Source organism: Miniopterus schreibersii, assembly GCF_964146895.1.
Source record: "Miniopterus schreibersii genome assembly, chromosome: 1".
In the NCBI taxonomy this organism is placed as follows: Eukaryota; Metazoa; Chordata; class Mammalia; order Chiroptera; family Miniopteridae; genus Miniopterus; species Miniopterus schreibersii.
Window position 1 is genome coordinate 27,419,292 of NC_138101.1, and position 24,909 is coordinate 27,444,200.

Here is a 24,909-nt window from a genome sequence, read left to right on the forward strand (position 1 = left end):
TTCAAGAAAGGTTCTATTCTGTTAATTCAAAGAAAATTTAATATAATTAATTTAACTTAAAATATACATAGTATAATTGATCCCTTTTGTCAGTCTTTCTGCCTACCTTCAATGCTGGCTATCCCACATACAGTTACCTAACATATTGAGTATAAGAGATGTCTGTATTATGTTCAAATATATGATGACTGATCCTTTTGTTGAAACTTTTTACAATGATTTTCTAAATTTTCTACATTATGCATTAATATTGAATTTTTATATTAAATATGTATCATAAAAAAATGCCATTCTCCTGTGAAATGAACTAGAATTTAGAAACAGGTATTCCGAATAGATAAACCATTTAAAAGTATGTTTATTTTTCATTATCACAAATTATTTTCAATATTCACATATACATGAATGCAAAGACTTATGTACAAGTCAGAAACTGCCTATCCATAGAGACAAGTAAAAAAATGTGTAGCACTTTCTTTTATTGAAATAACATTTCAACTGTTGGAAAGAATGAGAGAAATTTGTATGGGCTGATATAAAGAAATCTCTAATTTACATTGTTAAAATAAAAATAAGTACAGAAAATATGCATATAATTTGTGTTTTTAAAAAAGTGGCAGGTGCTACAGAGATGGATAAACAGTAGGCATGAAAAAAGGTAGACTAGAAACTGTGGACAGTGATTATCTTGATTGAGAACGGGAGGAAGGGTCATTATTTTTATTATATAACTTCTAGAACTACTTCTACTTTTTATGATGTAATTATTTCACAGTAATACTAAAGGTTAATAATGATTCTAAGGATCACAATCCTTTATATTCTATTACGATTTTAACTAGTATAAATAGTTTATATGTATAGAGTACCAAGAGCAACATGAAACTTCCAGAAAAAGCAAGAGTTTCTTGAAAAGATTTTGATAGCATAACAATGATACTGAAAGATGGCATTCTTTCCTAAACAATCTCTGTCCTTGTGGAGCTAAAAGTCTAATGACAGAGCAAACAAAATATATAGTATTATGTGATACATACTTCAGGGTAGGAAGTTGGAATGGGGTTGAGATTTTAGAGAGAATGACCGCCGGGAAGATGACATGTTAGTCACAATCAGAGAATGAGTGAGCTTGACGTGCAGGGTGAAGGAAAGATAATTCCGCAGATGCTTCTGAACTCCCAAAAGGCTCAGGAACTGGAGAACTTTAGTCATTGACAGGTGTGGGCAAACATTAAGTTAAAACTAAGAGGGCTGGCCCTGGCCGGTGCGGCTCAGTTGGTTGGAGCATCGTCTTGTGCACCAAAAGGTGGCAGGTTCGATTCCCAGTCAGGGCACATACCCAGGCTGCAGGCTCGATCCCCAGTTGGTGCACTTACAGGAGGCAACAATCAATGTTTCTCTCTCACCTGGATCTTTCTCTCTCTCTCAAATCAATAATCACATCCTCGAGTGAGGATTAAAAAAAACACACTTTAAAAAAATAAATAAGAGGGCTGGTTGAACAACTGTTTAAGATCTAGCCCCTCCATCTCCCTCCCTTCACCCACTCTGCTTATCAGGTTGACTGACCCTCCACCTAACTAACCCACAGAGGAGCTACCTTTCTTAGCAAAGGGCCAAACAGAGAAATGCTGACTGGGAGACACTACAGTTGAAGATGAGGGATCATGCTGAAGACAGGGAGATTAAGTAAAAATGTATATACCAAATATCAAACACCCAATTATCTTCTGCCCACAAATCTTCAGAAAGCTACCAGCTAAGCCTAACCCTCCCATTCCAGGTACTAGAGCAGTCATCCCTGGATGCTCCAACCAGCTCTCAGAAAAAGATCTGACACTGACAGTTCAGATGATGACACACCAAAGGCCACAGTTAAAAAGGTCCCTCCATGTACACCGGGCTTCCCATCAGCTGTTTAGTGCCTCAATTATAAAATATGTCTCAATAAACATGTGAGGAGAAGGCAAAACTAATAAAAAAATGTAGTTTGGAGAAAACAAAAAATCATAACAGAGAGAAGAAACTCTTAAAAATACATGCATATTTAAGATTCTCAAAAAATAGTGGAAATTGCAGAGTTGTAAAAATGCTGGGCCTAAAGTCAAAATTAGCAGGTGACTGCTTAAAGGAAGCCCTTTTTTCCTATCTTCCTTCCTAGTCACTGGCAATTTAAAAGATTAACAGATAAGCTTGAATACGCCTGGATCATTACCCAGGATCGATCCATCTCCTTGAAGGAAGAAAGAAGCCTCAGGTATTAGATTGCATAGTCTGCAAGCTGCAATTTCAGTCAATGATTGCCCTTCCTTCCTGAATCTTCCTTCTAAAATGAAAACTAAATCGTGGCTAAAAGTCAAGCTCAGCTCGTCTTCGCATCTTTTGGCCTCTTAAACCTTCTTTTATTATGGTTTCTGATATGAGAATTAAAAGGCCAGTTCTCTCATTTTCGTGGTAGATTAAATTCTTTTAGCAAAAGCCATTCATATTCATGGTTCTAACTTTTTTTGTAAACTCCATGGATGTGACTTTCTTTAAAGTGACCCTGTAAGAGGTTCATTTGAGAATTCAGGAACAGTCCTCTTGGATGGTTGCTTATTGCCTAAAAGGGTACAGAATAAATGTAAAAATAAATAAAATCACAATAAATGCATCTGAAGCTATAATAAAAATATTGTGCCAATATGATATTAAATGCATTTTCATTATCTAGTCTTATATAGATACACACAGTTTCCCCAGACTTGGACATACATGAAGCAAAGCTGGCAGAGATGTGATAAGAAGAAATGATGCTGGTATATACGAGTATAGGGGGTAAAATCTGTAAAATATGATGGGGATTTTCTCAGCCTGTGTTTGTCCGTGGCTGCTGGAGACCACAACTTCAGGGGTTTTCCTGGTGTGTTGGAAAGAGTAAGCTCGGATACCACTTCTCCCAAAGTATGAGGATGGCATAGAAACACCTATTTTCTGATGGAATCCTCACTATTCACCATAATCTTATAATCTAACCTTAGATTACATAGTAGATATCTCTGAAATTAGCTATTAAAGGAATGAATAAATATAGTCAGCATCAGACTAGTATTCTGAAAGAAGCATTAAAAGCTCTGTTGACATGTTTTGTTAGAAAAATAAAGGGCACATGTCACAGCAATGTTCTTAAGGCTAAAGTCAACTTAAAATACAAATCTTTACTAAGTACCTTCTGCTGAGCATCTACCACGGGCAGTGCTGCAGATAAAACGGTGAGTGAGGCTTAGCTTTTTGTATCAAGTAGCTCACATTGGAGGAGATAAACATATAAGCAATTAATATGACATGTCAGAATCTAGAAGTATGAACAAATTATTATGGTAAAACAAAGATTCAGCCCTGGCCAGTGTGGCTCAGTGGTTAGAAGTTGGCCTGTGCACCAGAGGGTCATGGGTTCGATTCCTAGTCAAGGGCACACACCTGGATTGTAGGTTCAATCCCAGTCAGGGCGTGTGTGGAAGGCAAGCAATCAATGTGTCTCTCTTCCATCAATGTTTCTCTCTCTCCCCTCTCTCCCTCCCTCCCTTCCACTCTCTCTAAAAAGCAATAGAAAAAATATCAGGTGAGGATTAACAAAAACAAAAACAAAGATTCATTTAGTTTGAGGAGAATCACTATGTTAAAGGGAATGTATGGAAAATTCAAAGGATGAGTAGAGCTTCAAAAACAGAACATACACCGGGATAAGAGAATCGTGAGACACTATACAAACTGTAACAAAATAGTGAAGCAGCTGGAATGACCCAACAAGAATTTGAATTTATTCCATAGCAATGAAAAGTGAGCCAGATTTTTATTTATTTTTTTAATCCTCACCTGAGATATTTTTTCCACTGCTCTTCAGAGAGTGAAAGGGGGAGACAGAGAGGGGTGAGGAGGATAGAGGAGAGGGGGAAAGGGAGGGAGGGAGGGGGCAGGGGAGGAGGGGAGGGTGAGGGAGAGGGAGAAACATCGATGTGAGAGATACATTGATTGGATGCCTCCCACTAGTGCGCCAACTGGGGATGGGGATTGAGCCTGCAACTGAGGTACATGCCCTTGGCCGGAATTGAAACCAGGACCCTTCAGTCCTCGGGCCGACAGTGAGCAAGATTTTTAAAGCAATAAGGTGGTAATATTTGTGTATTAGATGAAGAAAAGTCTGGTTAAAACAAAGAAAATGGGAAGGCAACGGACCACTTCTTGACCAGTTAGAAGGCTGCTGCGATGACCCTGAGTGAGGACAGTGACAATGGCATTGGAAGAAACAGAAAGGAGACAGATATAAAAATGCCATTTCCTTTTAATATTTTTGCTCTCAAGATATTCACATTTCAAAATTGAAATTCCTTTAAGAATATAGTATCTGAGAGCTAAGAGGACCATACCACATGGTGTTGTCTATAAAATAGTGTATAAAATAAGTAAAGTGTTTAAAAATGCGCTGTGCCAGTTGAAAATCGCTGAAGCCAGGAGGTGAGTTTGGCTACTGTCATAACAACTTTTAGAATATTCTAGATTTTTCTTTATTTTCTCTTATGTTTTATCTGTCTCAACAATTCCCATAGGTGAAATCTATTTTTGTTCTTTTGTAACCTGTAGCAACTTATCAAAACAAATTCTGGGCTGCCAGTCAAGATGATGAAGAAGATAAACACTGTATACTCACCTCCTCTCACGACCACATCAAAATAACTACAGAACCACCATCATTCAGAAGCACCTAAAATCTAGCTGAACAGAGATCCTATAACTAAGAATATCCAGAAGAAGTCATGTAGACACTAGTAGGAGGAACAGAGAGGCAGAACAGCTGGTCCCACACCCATGTGGTGGTTAAAAATCAGGAGGAATATTTCAGATGTGGAGTTTGTCCCTGAGGAGTGAGGGGTCCCAGCCCCACCCCATGCTCCCCAGGCCAGGAAAGAAAAGTCCCCATAACTTCTAGCTGTGAAAACCAGAGAGTATTGTGGCTGAGCGAGACAGGTGGCTCTCTTAAAGGGCCACACACAGACTTGCTGACAGACTCACTTGTTCTGACCTTCAACACTGGAGCAGCAGTTCGGAAAAAGCCAGGAACATACTGGGAGAAACTGGCTTCTGAACAAGAGCTGGAGGGGAAGCTTTCTCCCAGACAGAATGCTGGCAGAAGCAATGTTCATTTGCTGAGCCCATTCCCTGCAGGCACAGGCGGGTGCCATAGTGAGTCTCCACCAACCTGGCTAACATTGTTCTCCCCTAGGTGGTGATACCCTGAGACTCCACCCCATCCAACTTGTGGGCCTACCCAAGCACCTTCCAGTGGCTTTTCCATATAAGTGCCCTCTCTTGGCTTATGCTGTGGGCTTAACTAAAATCTCTCAAAGGTTCACAAACCCCAAACAAGCACATCTGGCCTTGGTGTGCCCCATACCTCTTGCTAAGTAACCCCAGGCCTGGCACTAGCTGCAGCAGGCCTCAGTTCGCAGCTTCGCCCCTCACGGACACCTCCAAGATCAGCACAAGTAGCAGCCATCTGCACACTGTTTTGTAGCTCATGATGAGTGGCTGCAGGCAGGCCTAGGTGACAGAGCCAGCCCACCCAGTGGACAGCTTCAAACTATTCCAGAGCACCACTCAACCACTTCCATGAGCGACAAACTCAAGGGGTGGACTCAAGGGGCACCAAAGCCCCACTAAACAGAGTTCTGGTCCATTAGGTTTCCCCTGCACAACAGGTCCACCACTTAATCACGGCTGGTCCTCACAGCTGATCAGCCTTGGGGTAAATCCCTCTCAATGATGTGCAAACAGCAATCAAGGCTGAACTAAAACAAAAGGGTACGAACAGCCCACAGAGGGCAGGGAATAACTGAAGAGCCTGGCTTGGGTGACCAGGGACACCTACTACAGAAGGTCACTGTACCAAGAATGAAGACATAGCAGCTATACCTAATAAACACACAAACACAGGAAGGTAGCCAAAATGAGGAGACAAAGAAACATTTCCCAGATGAAAAAACAACAAAATTCCAGAAAAAGAACAAAATGGGGATAAGCAATCTACCAGATGCAGAGTTCAAAATACTGGTTATGAGGATGCTCAATGAAATTAGGGGAATAGTATATGGACTCAGTGAGAACTTCAACAAAAAGATAGGAAACAAAAATGGAGATAGAAAACATAAAAAAGAACCAGTTAGAAATGAAGACTACAATAACTAAAATGGAGAATACATTGAAGGGAATCAACAAAAGAGTAGATGAAACATAGGATCGAATCAGAGATTTGGAAGATAAGGTAGCAGAAACCATTCATTCAGAACAGAAAAAAGAAAAAGAATCCAAAGAAATTATAACAGTTTAGGGGATCTCTGGGACAACATCAGGGTACCAACATTCACATCATGGGTATATTAGAAGGAGAAGAGAGAAAGGAACTGAAACTCTACTTGAAAAAATAATGACTTCCATAACCTAGTAAAGGAACTAGACCTACAATTCCAGGAAGTGCAGCAGAGAGTCTCAAATAACCCTACATCAAGACACATCATAAGTAAAAAGCCAAAGGTTAAAGACAAAGAGAAAATCTTAAAGTAGCAAGAGAAAAGCAATTAGTTACCTACAAGGGAGCACCCACAATACTGTCAGCAGACTTCTGGATAGAAACTCTGCAGGCCAGAAGGGATCAGCATGAATATTCAAAGTGATGAAAAGCAAGGACCTACAACCAAGATTACTCTACCCAGCAATTCCACTTCTGGGTATTTATCCAAAGAAACCCAAAACACTAAATCAAAAAGACATATGTATTCATATGTTCACCACAGCATTATTTACAATAGCCAAGATATAAAAGCAACCTAAGTGTCCAACAATAATGAATAAAGAAGTAGTGCGTATATACAATGGACTATGACTCAGCCATAAAAAAGAATGAAATCTTGCCATCTGCAATAACATGATGGACCCAATGGGTACTGTGCTGAGTAAAATAAGTCAGACAGAGAAAGACAAATGCTGTATGATTTCACTTATATGGGGAATCTAAAGAACAAAATAAATGAACAAGCAGAACAAAAACAGACTCATAGATACAGAGAACATTTTGACGGTTGCCAGATGGGAGGGTGTTTGTGGCGATGGGTGAAAAAGGTGAAGGGATTAAGAAGTACAAACTGATAGTTACAGAACAGTCATAGGGATGTAAAGTACAGAATACAGAATATCGTCAATGTTGTAATAACTATGCATGGTATCAGATGGGTATTATATTTATTGGGGATGATCACTTTGTAAGTTATATAAATGTCTAATCACTGAGTTGTATGTACACCTGAAACTAATATATTATTATAGGTCAACTGTAATTGAAAAATAAAAAATTATCTCAAAAAGAAAAGCAGATTCTGTAGCCATTACAGCTTTCTAGATACCATTTTACTACAGTATTTTCCCCTTATCTGCAATTTTGCTTTCTGCACTTTCAATTGCCTGTGGTCAAGAGCAGTACAAAATATTAAATGAAAAATTCCAGAAATAAATAATTCATAAGTTTTAAATTGTGTGCTGTTCTGAGTGGTGTGATGAAATCCTGCATCATCCTGCTCTTTGCCATCACGGATGTGATCATCCATTGTTCAGCATATCCATGTTGTGTATGGTACTTGCCCATTCGTCACTCAGTAGCCATCTAGGTTATCCGATCAATTGTCATAGTATCGCAGTGCTAATATTCAAGTGACCCTTATTTTACTTATTAATAGCCCCAAAGTGCAATAGTAGTGACGCTAGCAATTCAGAGATGCTAAAGAGAAGCTGTGAAGAGCTTCTTTTATGTGAAAAGGTATGTATGTGTAGGGAAAAGATAGTGTACTTAGGATTCAGTACTATCCCTGGTTTCAGGCATTTAATAGGGGTGTCTTAGAACTTATCTCCCCATGGAAAAAGGGGGACTACTATACTAGCCCACCCCTTACACTTTTAAAGACTATTTTTAGAACAGCTTTAGGTTCACAGCAAAACTGAGTTGAAGGAAGAGACTTCCCATACTCCCTTGGCCCACACATGCATAGCCTCCTCCATTATCAATGTTCCACACCAAAGAGGTGCATTTGTTACCACTGATGAACCTACATCGACACATCATAATCATCCAAAGTCCACAGATTACATTACAGTTCACTTCACTCTTGGTGGTGTATATTCTATGGGTTTGGACAAATGCATAAATGACATGTATGTCCCACTATAGTATCATACTGAGTATTTTTTTCACTGCGCTAAAAACCCTCTGTGTTCTGCTAATTCATTCCTCCACCCACACCCAACCCCTGGCCAACACTGATCTTTTAACTGTCTTCATAGTTTTGCCTTTTCCAGAATGTCAGATAGTTGGAATCAGATAGTATACAGCCTTTTCAGATTGGCTTCCTTTAATATTTTTTTTCAGGTATATTATTTTCTTTGAAAAATTTGTATTATATTGGCTAACACAAAAAGACCGGAAAATATTTCAGATTTATAGGTCAGCTGTACTCACCAAGGGTTCGGCCATTACAACCTCAATTTTCTTTTCAGCTTGAACAGCAAATTCTGCGAAGAGGCTCTTGATGACATATTCACCAGGCTTGACATCTGGGTCAACCGTAATGCTTGACATGATGGTAGTTTTCTTCCCCAATGTGGAATGAAAGTTGGAAGGAGCACAGTACTTACTCACTTTGCTGACTGGTGCTGAAGCTAAAAATAAAAGAAACAAAAGAATTCTACTTTAATAATCAACTAATCGGGCCTACCATAACCATCCTATTAATAAGCATGCTGCCCCTAAACCACATCCAGATCTCCCAATCTGTATTACCATACTCTATTTTTTCTCTATTACACTTGCTGCCTTCTAACAGTGCCCAACATAACTAATCTAGTTACACATTTATTATGTGTTGTTTTTCTCTCTGCTCTACAAATGTGAATTCCATAAGAACAGGGGTTCTCTTGTCTTTTTTTGTTCATCGAAGAATCCCAAGAACAGTACCTGGCATATACTAGGTATACGATAAATAGGTACTGAATAAATGAATTCTAAATAAAGTGACACGCAATAAAGGAAATAATAGATATGAGTAAATGAAATACCGATGGGGTGAGGGGTTGAAATTTACTGTTTGGAGAGCATGCTCAACAAAGGCGTCATCTAAAGAAGTTACATTTGAACTCAGATCTACATGATGAAAAAAAGGCAACAAGGCAAAGTACCAGGAACAAAAAGCACAATGCTGAGTGTGAATGTTCGAGAAGCAAAAGAAGACCAGTGCCGCTGGAACTCAAGGGATGTAGTAGGGTAGAGGCACTGTGAGATGAAGTCAGAATCATTAGTCAGGAATCAAAGTTTTAGAACTCTGTAAGAAAATTAGATTTTATTCTAAATGCAATTAGAATTCTGTGTGAAGTATTAACTTGGAGAGGGATGGAATCTGGCCTCTCCTTAAAAGACCTCTGGATCCTCTGGAAAATGGATTGGAAGAGGGCAAATATAGAATCAGGGAAGCCACTGCAGAAACCCAGGGGAGGATCACAGCGCCGACAGAGGATGGCAGTGGCACGGGAGAGAAGCAAAAGGATTTGAGATTTGTCATGTGTCAGTGGATCTGGGATCAAGGGGAGGGAAAGGAACGAAAGATGACTCTGTTTTTATATCTGAATCACTCAAAGGATAGTGTTGGCATTTACTCAGTTAGGGATGACACTGTGCCTGGCAAATAGCACAGAGCACCAGGTGTGGCACAAAAAGAGCACACACCACTGCATGCTGTTTACATCTGCTTGCTCCGTTCTCCTGACGGCCTGGGCGGCCTACCTTGGATTTCCACCTAGTTTATCTTTCCCTCGCTCTTCCAGCCTGCTGCATGACACCCCCTCACATTCTCTAACCACTGCTTATGCCATCCCCTTTGCCCTAGAGTACTCAGGAAGAACTCTCCACCTCAATCTGATCTCCGGATAGTGCCCTATCATATGCTGTCCTACATGCGACACCCTCCTTGAAAAGGGAAACAATACAATTACTCAAACACTGAATTTCTGTCTATGTGTATGTATCTATGTAACTATAGGAAAATAAACTTACTCTGAATACATACATTCCAAACTTGTAAGGAATTACTTGGTCAACTCTAACAACCTACTCTACCAAACAGAGTACATATCCAGATATAAAGCTGACCTATGATAACTCCAACAGAAAATTCTAGAAAGTCATACAAAGTCAGGTTATAGCAGTCAATTCAGAAAAACATAATCTGTGAATTAAAAAATAATCTTTCTGAAAGACAGAACTTCCAAATACTTGGCTTCTTTTTCATACTCTATTCATTATCTTTGTTTACTTATGAATATTTGCACAGAATATTTTCCTCCAAAGTTAAGATAAAAAATTAGGCACAGAAGGTGATGTGTATGCATTTAAAAAAATAATAATAATCTAAAGAATATTACAAACTGTTAATATTGTACCTCAAATATCTCTGTGTCACATCGAATTAAGGTACACATTATATTCTAGAGCTAAAATTATATAAGAACAATTGAAAACAGATTCACAGTCCTTTGAACACAGTGCACACTATGTATTTTAAACAATGACCTATTTGTTTACTGTTTCATGATTCAACACTGTGTATTATAAAGAAGAGACTTTACTAACAAATGTTATTGTGGAAAAAGATCTTAAATTAAAAAATATTATTTTGGAACATTAAGAAAACTCTATAGTTTACATCATTATTATGTTAGATAACTCTAGGGAATCATTAAAAAAGGTTACTCAGTTTCCAGAATTTTTTTACATTTTAGAAATTAAAATGAAGATGAAACATACGTATTCAAGGCTGACATACGGCAGTAGAGACAAATATATTTTTTCCTTTAATTATGACTTGTAAGCCTTTAATTAAGATTCAGAGGATCCTAACTGATTACAAAGATTTCTTTGGCTTTAACTTTACAATAAATGTAACCAACCAAAAAGTCTTATAATACACCCAGGTACTTAAATTCTAGACTTTGATGAAGTATAAACTTTTTATTTGACATTTTACCTTTGAACAGTCTCTTCAAAATGAAAAAAACAACAACACCTTAGTTAAAATGATCTCAGGTAACTCGCCTTTACTGTCTTCCAAAAAAGCATAAACATAAACTAAGCATAAACAGCTAACATAATTGCATATTTTTAAGAAATTTGCCAGTAAGGCCAAAAGTTTAAGGAGAACCTGTATTTATCTTGCAAGTATCTACATTATCTTCCAAAATAAAAAAAAGAATTCAAGTTTGAAAAAAAATCAAAATTTCAAAATTACTTTTAAATAGTTGTTCACTTTTACCTCCATCAACAAAGCTCTAATGAAATCAGAAAAAACCCACACCTCCAAACTGAAAAGTGGACAAAAGACATGACTAAACAAGTCACAAAACATAAAATAGGCTAATACCACAAAAATAATACTTAACCTCATGAATATTTTTAAAACAAACAAAAATTAGATAGCATTTTCACATATCAAAACAGTTTCCCCCTATTTTGTATTTTGCTATGATGTTCAGCTTTGGTGATATGTAAATCTTCCTCCTCTTCTGGCTAATAGTGAAGAAAAAGAAATGATCAGTCTAGGCCAGGAAGAAGGCTAGTTTCCACATAACTACATGAACTTGACGTTGCCTGACTACTAGAGTTAAATATTTTATAAAGTTAAGTAGTAATATTTCTCTGTGTGCTATTATAAAACTTTGAAAAATTTATGAGAGGATAGACATAACTGCCATAGTACAATTCATAAGAACAACACTCAGGCAGTGAATTACAAATTATAAAATCCCAGTGTCATATTAAACATGCCTAGAAAATAAATCTACTAAATTCTAACTGATAAGAAGAAGAATTACGTAAGACCTGAATAATTAAAATATGGGAATTAAAAGCTAGCATATCTATTCTTTCTCAAGTGCAAATAAAAATAAATATGGTATTTTTAGACAGCTAACTCTCTAGCACTGTACTTAGCATATTTAATAAAACAATTATCATCTGTTTCACATCCATAAGACTCCTATACTCTATACAGTAAATTTAAAATCAGTCAAGGAAAACAGAAAGTAAGAGACATAAATGCTAAACTGAATCATGTTTGGTTTCATTACTCTATAACAGCCATTTTCAGCCTTTTTTTCTGCCTCCACTATATTCTTATGCACAACACTAATCAGTAACATCCCTCAAAATACACAGTAACTCTCCAGAGTTGGTATATTTAAGATAAGGATGGGTAGGGACGAATAGATGTAATTTAAAAAGACCCCAATGGAGTCTCTGAAAGCAGCCTGCTGACCTCTCAATCCAAGGACTGGTCTTCATCGATAAAAATTAGTACTATATAGTCACAACCTTATATACTTACATGCATATTATATGCATATATTTATGTATAGATTTATGTAATGGAGAAATGTAACAAAGTACCATACAATGTCTTACTTACTATTCTAATAGTTATTACTTACAATGGCTAACAAAAATTTTGATGATCACCTAAAAAAGAAAGGCCTTGGGATAGGAACAAATATAAAAATATCTCAATTTTAAAAACAAAAGCAAAATTCTTAGTTTAAAAAGCAAGGCCTATGTACCATAGTTACTTTGTGAATATAAACAAACTGACTCTCAAGTTCACAGGAGAGGTGAATGGCCCAACAGCCTACACAATACTGAAGGAGAATGAAGCAAAGTACTTACACAGCCCACTTCATGACTTACTTCAAAGCGACAGTAATCAAGACAGCACGGTACTGGTGAAAGGACAGATGGACCAGTGGGACAGACCAGAAATCCAGGAACAGACCCACATAAACAGTCAACTGAACTTTGACAAAGGAGCAAAGGCAATCAATGAAAAAAAACAGACTTTCAACAGATGGCGCTGGCATAACTAGACACCCACGTGCACATTTTTTTTTTTTTAAATGTAGATACAAACCTGACACTTTTCACGAAAATTAACTCTAAATGAATTTAAGATCTAAATGTAAGATGAATTCTAAATGTAAAATGAAAAAGCCCCTGAACTCCCAGAATACTAGCCGACTAGAAAAACCTGGGTGTTCTTAGGTTTAAGGATGAGTTTTTAAATACAACACCCATGAGAAAAAAGTAAGTTAAGCTTTAATAAAATAAACTTCAGCTCTGCTAAAGATACTGTTAATAGAATGAAAAGACAAGACACAGCCTGGAAGAAAATATTTGCAAAACACATATCTGGTTTCCAAATATATATAAAGAATCCTTAATACATGAAGTATCCTTAAAATTCAACAATAAGAAAATAAGCAACCCAATTTAAAAATGGATAAAAAACATTGGAACAGACCTTCACCAAAGAAGACATACAGACAGCAAATAGGATATGAAAAGATGCTCCACATCATATGTCATCAGGGAAATGCAAATTTGAACAATGAGATACAGCTATGCACCTAATAGTATGGCCAAAATCCAGACCACTGATAACACCAAATGCTGGTGAGGATGTGCAGTAACAGGCACTCTCATTCATTGCTGGTGGGAACATGAAATTGTATAGCCATTTTGGAGGAAAAGTCTGGAGGTTTCTTACAAAAGTAAACATACTCATACCATACAACTCACAACTGTACTCCCTGATGTTTAACCAAAGTAGTTTAAAATATGTCTACACAGGCCCGGCAGGGCGTGGCTCAGCAGTTAAGCATTGGCCTAGGAACCAGGAGGTTGCAGTTCGATTCCCAGTCAGGGCACATGCCCAGGTTGCGGGTTCAATCCCCAGTCGGGGGCATGAAGGAGGCAGCCAATCAATGAATCTCCCATCATTGATGTTTCTATATATCTCTCTCTCTCCCTCTCCCTTCCTCTCTCTGAAATCAATAAAGATATATATTAAATAAATAATGTCTACACAAAAACCTGCACACAGATGTCTATAGCAGCTTTATTCTTAATTGCCAAAACTCTGAAGCAATTAAGATGTATTTCAGTAGGTAATTGGATATATTGTGGTATATCCAGACAATGGAATATTATTCAGCACTTAAAAAAGAACTTGCAAGTCATGAAAACACTTGGAAGAAACTTAAAAGCCTATTTCTGAGTAATAGAAGCCAGTCTGAAAAGGCTACATACTGAATGATTCCAACCACATGACATTCTGGAAAAGGCAAAACTATGAAGACAATAAAAAGATCAGTGGTGCCTTGGCTGGGTAGCTTAGCTGGTTGGAGCATCATCCAGTGCATCAAGGTTACAGGTTCGATCCCCAGTCAGGGCACATACAAGAATCAACCAATCACCCGACCGGCATAGCTAAGCGGTTCAGCATCAACCTATGATCCAGGAGGTCACAGTAAGGGCACACGCCCCAGCTCCATCCCCAGTAGGAGGTGTGCAGGAGGCAGCTGATCAAGGACTCATCACTGATGTTTCTCTCTTTCCCTCTCTCCCTTCCTCTCTCTGAAATCAATAGACATTAAAAAAAAAAATCAACCAACGAATGCATGAATAAGTGGAAAGTCTCTCTCTCTCTCCCCCCTTTCCTCTTTCTGTCTCCTTTTCTCTCTCTCTCAAATAAAAAAATAAAATAAAAAGATCAGGAGTTCAGGTGAGGGGAGAGAGAATAGGAGAACACACAGGATTATTTTTTTTTTTAGGGCCATGAAACTACTCTGTGTAATACTATAATTGTGGGTATATGTCACTATATATTTGTCAAAACCCCATAGAATGTACAATACAAAGAGTGAACATAATGTAAGCTTTAGACGTTGGGTGATTATGATGTGTCACTGTAGGTTCATCAATTGTTTTAACAAATGTACCACACTAATGTAAAATGCTAATAACAGGGAAAACTGGGGGAGGGGAAGTGGACATAAGAAGGGGGTATATGGGAACTCTACTTTCTGCTCAAATTTTCTGTAAACTTGAAACTGCTCTAAAAAAATGAAGTCTATTAATTTTTAAAACATAAAAATAAAAGAAAGAAAAGCCTATTCTATTCCTGTCAGCCAGAATCAAAAGGTGCCTGGGTAGAGTCAAAATAAACAACAGCTCCAGCTAAAGCCTAAAACAATAATATACTTGGATGAAGCTCAGGAAAAGGAAACAGTCAATTAAAACTAAAATGTCAAAAACATAAATCAGAATATATGGTAGGCAGATTGAAAGTAGAAACAAAGAAAACAAAATCAGTATTAGGGAGTAAAAGCAAATTTCAACTTCTGTAGAGGCCAGCTGGATTGGTGTACCTTCCAGCTAACTATCCCGAGAAAGAGTGTACATTTGAGAGCAAGTATATCTGAAGAAGAGAGAAAATAAGTGTGTCTGCAGATGCTAAGGGGCACAATATGAAAGCATCATTTGATGACTTCATTCCACAGTTTGCTATAAAGCAAGGTATATGTCAAAATGCCTTTATGAATGAAACTCATACCAGACACTATTCATTTCTGATGGAAATGAAACATTAATACTTTAAGATATTTTGCATGTCAGTTCATTTTTTCCTAACAAACCTATCAAGTGGTATGCTGGTAAATGGCTCAAAAAAAATAAAATAAAACTTCTGATATACAGCATTTACCAATTTCCACTGTGTATTAACTTCCATCATGGCTGATTTCAAGCTACCAATAGTTTCACAACCAGCTGGTAAAATTCTTGGTAAGAACGAATTCTAGAATATCACTTAGGGTTATCACTGTTTATGAAGAGGAAACTGACTCCTAATCAAAGTCACTGCCACATTAGGTCCTGAGTTTCTAAACTTTCAGATCGCTGGCTTTCTTTTTTCCAGGACTGCCAGATTTTCATAGATCCATTTTTCTCCTTTACAAGTCCAGGCTATTAACATACTATTTGTTTAGAATAACTATTTCGCAGATCAAATATTTTAGTTGCATCTTCAAATCATTTACATAAAATGAGAAAGGAAGAAAAGGCTTTCCCACTGTGATTAGGTAGCTATTTACCCATCGTTTCTTTTTAACTCCTTTTTAGTTTGTTTTTTTCCATTTAAATCTGTCATACAGATTTAAATAATGCCTTAATTGTATATACAATAAAAACATTGTTTTATTTTCCCCCCAATATTTAATCAATTCTTCTGGGTTATTTTATTGACATCTGTCACTAATTTTATATTCCCTATCATAAACCAAAGCCAGACACAGATGTGCTTTCTATTCTGCTCATTAATAATGTTTTGTGTCAGTGCCAGATTTTCAATTATTGAACCCTATAATAAGTTCTATTGGTACAAATACTCCTGTTTACTCATCGTCTTCAGTAACTTCTCAGCTACTATCTTTCAGTGATACTTTCAAGGTTATGCATATCTTCACAAGTTAATTAGAAGAAAAATAACATCTTAAGACTTGTCTAGAGCCTGACATACCCTCATTAATTTATCTTCTTTCATGTGTCCAAAGAAAGATATGTATTTTACTTCATAGAGGATCTATCTAATTCTTATTAATTCTATTTGTAAATACCTTGTTTCTGTTCTATGTGAACGAAATCATTTTCCTCACTACTCAGTCTAACTTTTCTGCTTCTGGTTGCATTTCAATGAATAAAAAAATTAAGACTTTTGCTAGTTCCTTGGGCAGCTGTTCCCAAAAATGTTTATTTATCCTAGTCTAAACTATTCCCACTGAAAACAGTTTCTAAACATAGAAGTCCTATGACATCTTGGGCACATTTCCATTTTTTTACTTGAAGTCTACTACAGAAATATCACTTATTATAAATCTCGAGAAAAATGACCTATCATCTAAATAATCCATTATTCACTCAGCTAGTCTCCCGGAGGTCATTTTCTTGTACTCTTTTGAACCTTCAGAAGCTCGGCTAAGAAACTGTTCAGAAAATCTAGAAATAATGTGGTATTTTCAAAATGTGAATGGACCTAAGGGTCAGAAGACCAAGGGCCCTTGACTTGACTTGACCTAACTACTTAGTATCACTACAACCTTCATCAAATGATTTAACCCCTCTAAGCATTTGCTTTCTCTCTAAAAAATGAATGGGTTGAATTATATCTCAACCATGGGTATGTATCAGAATCAACACCATGCCTGGCTGGCGTGGCTCAGTGGTTGAGCATCAGCCTAGGATCCAGCAGATGGGGGTTTGATACCTGGTCAGGGCACATATCCGGGTTACGGGCTTGATGCCCAGCAGGGGGCGTGCAGGAGGCAGCCAGTCAATGACTCTCTCATCATTGACGTTTCTCTCTCTCTCTCCCTCTCCCTTCCTCTCTCTAGAATCAATAAAAACATAAAAAATTAAAACAAAACAAAAAAGAAGCAACACCAAAGTTGTTTTCATTTTTGTTCTCCTCTCTTCCTCCCATAAAAATAATCACTGCCAGTGAAAAAGCTATGGTAGCAAATTTTTCTCCTCTCACCAGACATTAGCCTGGGGATCAGCAAAAGATAACCCTGAAGTGAAAATCTGAACATCAGATCCTGTAGGACCTCGTCCAGCAAACGTACCAAGCTAGACTCAGCGCCTGGGGGAGGTACACAGCTGCACATGGACTGTGGCCACCTTCTTTGCCTTAAGAGGCTGGGCAGAATCTACAAGCAGGTGGTCGGAATCCTCTATGCCCCCGGGGCTGAGATGATGGGAGCAGACAAGGGGCAAAGGGGCCTCCTCCTAATATCTTAACTGGGAGCTAACAGGTTCCCAGAGGCCAGGGCTGCTTTCCCTTCCCTCACTCTTAGGATTACTCTTTTAAATGAGTGGTCCACACTTAGCAGACAAAGAAATATAACTGCACACTACTGGTATCCAGCAGCTAGTGACAAAGAAACAAAATATTCACTAAACACCAGCAGCAAATATCATAGGTTTCAAAACACCAAATCTATTTTGATTAAAAATAGAAACTAAACAGATATGGATTTTTGCCTTATCATTCAACAACATCCTGGAAGTTATGGGATTATGGAATTAAAGGAAATAATACCAAAAAAATTAAATCGTTGTTACAAATATTGAAAAAGAAGACATGAAACTTGCTATATTAATTAGCAATAACTACCTAAAAATGAAAATGCATAAAAATCTTCTATTCAAAAATATAAAATAGGTGAGGATAAATTTAATAAGAAAAGCACAGGGCTTATAAGAAGGAAACTACAAGGTAACCTTAAAGGACATAAAAGAAATCTGAACAAATAGACATATTTGTAGATGGGAGCACCTATCATAAGTGTCAATTTTCATAAAATTAATATATTAATTACAATTCCAATTAAATTTTCAATATTATTCTGTTTAGACTGTGTTGAATAAAACTTATCTTAGAGTATACATGGAAGAACAAATATCCAAGAAAAGCTAAAAATATATATTTTAAAAATACAAAAAAATATTTTCTAAATCAGAAGATATAACTATAATCAGAATACAATTATAACTATAATAGAAACATTATACTAAAATATGCAATGACTGTATCAGAACATAATGTCACAGCAATCACTCAGTAAACGTAGTGTAGATAAATCAGATTAATGTAAAAGATTAGAGGCTCCTCAAAAGTCCCAGAATAAGAATTCAACATGGGTAAAGTCAGAGGAACAGGGAATATTTATTTAATTATAATGTTGGAATAACTGGCTATTCCTTTGGAAAAAATATACTGTATTGAAAACCAAAGTCCACATGGATATGAAATTGAAAGTTAATTTTTAAAAGTTTTAGGAAAAAAATTAGCAGTCAACATGTACAATTCAGGGAGAAGAGACCTTTAGCCAAGATAGAAAATCCAAAATTATAAAATGAGATGAAATTATTCAACCAAATAAAAATTTTAAATATTTATAAGGCAGATGACACCACAAACAAGAAAGGATGAAGTTGGACAAAGATATAGATATCAGAACAATATAAAATATTGAAAGAGCTCTTACGAATTAACAAGGAAAAGACAACACAATAGAGAAAGTTTGGCAAAAGATATACTTAGGCAATTTACACAAGAATAAACCTAAAAACACAATATATGAAAAAATATTCATACAAAATTTGCAGTACCTAGATAATGCAAATTAAAATAGCAATAAGCTTTCATTTTATGCACATCCGACTGGCAAGTATTAAAAAGAATAATTAGATCTATTGTTGGCAAGGTACAGCAAAATTGAACACTTAACACGTTGCTGATAGAAATGTTACATCCACTTAAGTACAATCCAGTAGGCTGGACACAAGGATGAGTATTCTGGCCCTTACAGCAGAGCACCACAAATATTAATTTCTTTTGAACTTCAGGCTCTCCACGCAACTGATATTAATTTAGCAGTATATGACCTACCCCACAGGAGAGCAAAGGATGGTTTGCCAGCTCTAGCATTAACATCCGCTTGGCATATTTCTCACTGTAAATTAGTAAATTGGCAAACATAAAAATTTGTCTCTATCAGACTATTATAATTCTTCCTGCTGAAAAAGATTTCATACCCACTCTCAGTCTTAAGGTAAAGTCGAGTTTTCTGACCCAATCGCGGTCTTTGCTGGCTTCTCTGGCCATTCCCTAAATCAGAATAAAAACCTTTGGGGCAAGGCCCAGGCATCTGTATGTTTTGGAAAACTCCCCAACGTGACTCTAATGTACAGCCAAGGTTAAGAACTAGTGCCTTACACTCATCCTTCTAAAGTAGAGCAGCTGGTTCTATACAATGATGTTATTTAAAACTTATTTTGATCATTAGAAAGCTTCAAAAACACCATAAATATGGAAATCTATGTACATAATACCATAAATAGCACCCATCAAGCAATTCAGAGAGTGTTAGGCATGTTAGGGGCAAAGCTCTAGGAAGCAACATGAAGGATCAATAAAGTATTTCAAAATCTAATTTTAAAAAACCATACATGGTTCTCCAGTCCATACCAGAAACACTGAACTGATCTCTCTCTCAGGGTTTTAGCCTTCACTCTACTCACTGTCCGTGTCCCAGACCACACATCTTGGTGCCCTGTCAATCCTCTGCCTTGCAGTCATTACCCATGATTTCAAAGCTGAGGTTTCAACGATATTAACTTTAGAACCATCACGATTCCTTTCTGTGCCTTACATTCTGTATCTAGTCTAGTCATCAGATCCCACCACTACTGCAAGTAATCCTCCCTTCTTTCTTCTGCATAGCTAAATTTTAAGTTCACATCCTAATAATAGTCTAGTAGACGCCTGAAAAATCTTCCTTCAGTTATACCTGCCTCTTAGCAGATGAAATAACTTCACATAGCAGCCAAAGTGACTATTTTCTATTTGAACCACACTAGGCCCTATACACCAAACCATGGCAATACAATAACCCCAGTACTCTGAATAAAAATGCACACTTCAACACCTAGTGGGGGGGGGGGCATGCAGCTAGGAGCACCAACCCTCATGCAGCAGAAAATCCAGGTATAGCTTAAGTCCACCCTGTGCATATGGGGATTCCCAACCACAGAGTGAAAATATGTACTAACCTTACTTTCAAGAATATTACTAAGCCTGATTTATTGGCATTACATTGTCTTTTCTTCTATAGTCTCCCTATAAAAAGAATCACTCATTCATATATTGCTCCAAAATTTTATGTGAAGCTTCCTTTTGTTTCATGTCTTCTTTTTTAAGACTTTTATTTTTAGAGCAGTTTTAGGTTCGCAGCAAAACTGAGGACAAAAGAGATATCCCATATACCTCCCGTGGCTACACATGCATAGCCTCCTCCTAGTACATCTTTTGCAACTGATAAACCTATATTGACACATCATTATCACCCAAGTCCAGAGTTTACATTAGGGCTCATTCTTTGGGCTCTACATTCTGTGGATTTGAACAAATGTATCCACCATTAGGTTTCATCCATAGTAGTTTTACTGCCCTAAAAATCCTCTATGCTCCACCTATTCATCCCTTCCTCCCCCAACCCCTGACAACCATTCATCTTTTTACTGTCTCTCCATATAAGTTTTTCTTTTTCTAGAATATCATATAAGTAGAATCATACAGAATGTAGCCTTTTCAGACCGGCTTCCTTAACTTGGCAATATGCATTTAAGTTTCCCATAAATCTTTTCACAGCTTAACAGCTCACTTCATTTGAGCACTGAATGATATTCCATTGATTGGATGTACCACAGTTTACCCATTTACCTACTGAAGGACATCTTTGTTGCTTCCAAGTTTTGATAATTAAGAATAAAGCAGCTATAAATATCAGTGAAGCTTATTTTAATCAAAAAAGGTGCATTTAATGTATCTAATGTAAATCTGTATTTGTTAATATGTTACACTGTTAATGTATTACATGTTAATAAATATTAATTCATACTTCAATTCTTACAAATGTCTTTGCTAACTATGTTCTGTATCACATGGATCAATAAATATTACTGACAATACAGCTTCTAAAACAATTCATACAATTTTCTACTATGAACTATCGTCACATTTACAATTCAGTATCTTCTAGTAGAGACATATCTGACAATTTGGAACTTGGCTTCTACAACCTTCCCCAGTCAAATGAACTTCTCTTTAATTCTGTTTCTGTAAAAACCCTTAAAACTTGACTTATTTTAGCAAAACCTTTTAAATTGGGAAATAGCATCCTCAATAAAAACCTACTAGTCGACCAGAAGTAAAATTGTCAGAAATTCCACAGGTCAGGCAGTGTTCTAGGACACTGTGCACTAACAGATTAGGAGGAGGAATAATCTAGAGGACTGCCCGCTCCGTCCTGTGAAAGGCCAGCGGACATGTCTTATCAATGCCATCATGAGACTGTAAACATGGCTACTTCCAGAAGAAAAGTCTAAGGAAGAGTTCGGCCAGAATCCAATGATTTGGGGCCTGAACACCAACAGGCCAGATACCTGTCAGGTGTCATATTTTTTAAAATATCAATCAGTACAGGACAGTCGGAACACCTTCTGGCTGTGAATACCAGTACAGCCATAAGAATGCATAATGGCTGAATATCAGTAAGAGGTAATGAGAAACCTACTAATGGTGGCAGAGCATAGTATGAGAACAGGTAAAAAGCAAGGAGGTTCCAGAAAGAACAACAGATATGCAAACAGATGTACGTATAATGCAAAGTCTAAGAACAGGAAATATACAGACATGTTTAATCCCTAGGTAGGTTTAATCATTAAAAAGGTATGTCAGAACTCAATTTTCAAGTTTGGTTTTTGGATGAGAACTTCCTTCTCTTGAAGGGCAAAGCAGGGTCCCATATTTGGAAAAAATGGAGTACCAAAGAGTTTGACAAGACAGGGCTCAGGGAGGAAGAAATACTAATTATCAGAGGTGGAAACTTGGACACAAGAATAGATGGCAGCCCAGACACTAGTGCTGAGGAATAAAATCAGGCCAAAACCTGTAGTGAGGTTAGGGTGATGGGGTCATCTGGACTAGTGCGCCGGGGCTCTCCCAAACTCCCATCTTTGCACAGGACTGGCCCCGGGGCCTGGTATAAGATTAAATGTACACATGACTACAACAGGGGTATAACCTGGGAATGGTTATGAATGACATAAAGGTTTATGGAACAGTGGGGGGGTCTGAAACTTTCCACAAATATTACACTGACCTTTTCGAATTGTCTCAGATACCTATGAATACTGTGACCATCCCTGTTAGATTTTCCTGATTCCAAACTTTCTGTGTCATTATTAATCTATGTGTCTTTATTCTAATATTTACCAATGAACAATTTTAAAACAAATCATAAAGCCAAATACTTAATGAGTTAGATAATCAGTCGTACTTCTCACCACACAAAATGTTTAGTCTTGAAGATGAAATGTCTCCTTTGTCAAATGAAGTAACCCTAGCTTAGTAGTTCAATTTTTTTGTTTGTTTGTTTAAATGGATGGGGCAGGCCCATGATTCCTAACTTCAATGACATCTGGAGCTTAGAACTCCAAATTCAGAGACCATCACAGAGATTATACTGTTTACTTAACAGCACAATGCGTTGGCTTCACAGTCCAGGCATCATATCCTAAAGGAGATGGATTTCTCCGAGGCATGAGAGGGTGGGTATTTTGGCAATCAGCAATAGGTGATTGATTCTTTTCCACTACGACCAACATCAACTCTCAGTGAATACACCTCTGAAATTAATGTCAAGGAGAACATAAATCACCCTACCAAATTCACTTTATGAAAATCTCCTTTACCTCCTATATCTAACCCAAAACCTATTATTCCTACCTCTTAAATATTTCCCACATCCATAATTAAATGAGTTAATATTTGTAAAGCACTTCAAAGAGTACCTACCCATCTGGTAGGCATTCTATACATGTTTGCTAAGTAAAGAAATAACATTTCTTTATTTGTTCAACTTTCATCTCACATCTGGTCTACTTAAGTAGCATCCTAATCACCTCCTCGCACACACTGTACCTCTCTCTCTTCCCTCCTCTCTGCCCCTATCCCATGGAAAGTGCAAGTCTGATGAAATCACCCCAACCACTGTCATAAAACACATCAATGGTTCTCCATTTGTTTTAGGTTTAAGACCAAAATCCGTAACAAGGTCTTCAAGATTCCATGTGGTCTGGCACCTGACTACCTTTCTAGCTCATTCCCATACCTGCTCCAGCCAAACAGGCCACAATTCCTCCAGCCTCTAACACATGCTATCCCTTCTGCCCCCCACCCACCCTTTCCCCCAAACTGTTAGCTATTTCTTCCTTCACACTTTTCTAAGTATGACTAAACCAGGGAAACTTTTAAATTGAAATATGAAGGATTAATGGAAGTTAGATAAAGAATTGGAGGGGGGGGGTATTCTTAGTGTGCTTTAACTTATCTAAGCCCCAATGTATTCTTCTATAAAAACAGCAATTCTCAAGTGATGAGTGAATGGATTAACCAAATGTGGTCCATTCATACAATGGAATATTATTCAGCCATAAAAAGTAATCAAATCCATGCTACAAATGCACAAAACTTGGAAATACGGTGATAGAAGACAGACACAAAAGAACACCTATTATTCCAGAATAGGTGAATATCCAGAATAGGAGAATCCAGAGAGATAGAAAATAGACTAATGGGTATAAGGTTTCTTTTGGGGGTGATGAAAATGTTCTACAAATTAGAAAGTGGTGATGGTTGCACAACTCTGTGAATACATTAAAAACTACTGATATGTACACTTTAAAAGGATACATTTTATGGCATGTGAGTTATATCACAATAAAGCTATTATTTTTCAAAGTAGCAATAATAGTTTTCCTCAGATTTTCATAATTAAATGAGATTTAATAAATATGTGTAATTATACACACACGTGTGAATATACACACGTAATATGTATCACAATACTAGATCCATAAGTACTTCAATATTATTAATAATTAATATTGATCAAATAGCACATTTATTACTAATCAAATAACTCAGATTTTAACTGAAATTTACATAAATGCGTAACTGCCCTTTTGGGGACTGGCTTTTTACAATCAAGGAAAAACATCTCTGAGCATTAAAAAATTCTGTTTATGAACTATCCTCATTGCTTAAAAACTCAAGTAATGTATGCAAATTTAGTCTCTTAACATACCATGTCTTATTCATATATTAACTTATAAAATAAGTCAATTTACCTCTTCCATGTCTGTGATAAATATTGAGTTCTTTGAAACACTTGATGTCATAAAATTATGGGTGCAAATTCTAATAATTAATATGCTTACAAGAGGTGTAATATTGATAACGAATGCATCTGTGACCTTAATTAACACTGCAGATACATAACTGGATAGTTCTCAGCACCGAATCCTGCCTTGTCTTATCAATTTTGGGG

General features: G+C 37.0%; 1 protein-coding gene across 10 annotated transcripts in view; it reads right to left on the minus strand.

Annotated features, from left to right (window-relative positions):
- FRYL (FRY like transcription coactivator) overlaps nucleotides 1-24,909 on the minus strand; it is a 232,288-nt gene that overhangs the window by 120,449 nt on the left and 86,930 nt on the right. For 8 of the 10 annotated variants that reach the window (XM_081118984.1, XM_081118983.1, XM_081118981.1 and 5 more), the window contains one exon: nucleotides 8,540-8,739. In XM_081118984.1, the coding sequence (XP_080975110.1) occupies nucleotides 8,540-8,659 (120 nt within the window). In that variant the 5' untranslated portion in view covers nucleotides 8,660-8,739. Of the gene's footprint in view, nucleotides 1-8,539; nucleotides 8,740-12,787; nucleotides 12,853-24,909 lie in introns of those variants that run through there. The other 2 variants (XM_081118979.1, XM_081118978.1) reach the window with 2 other exon arrangements.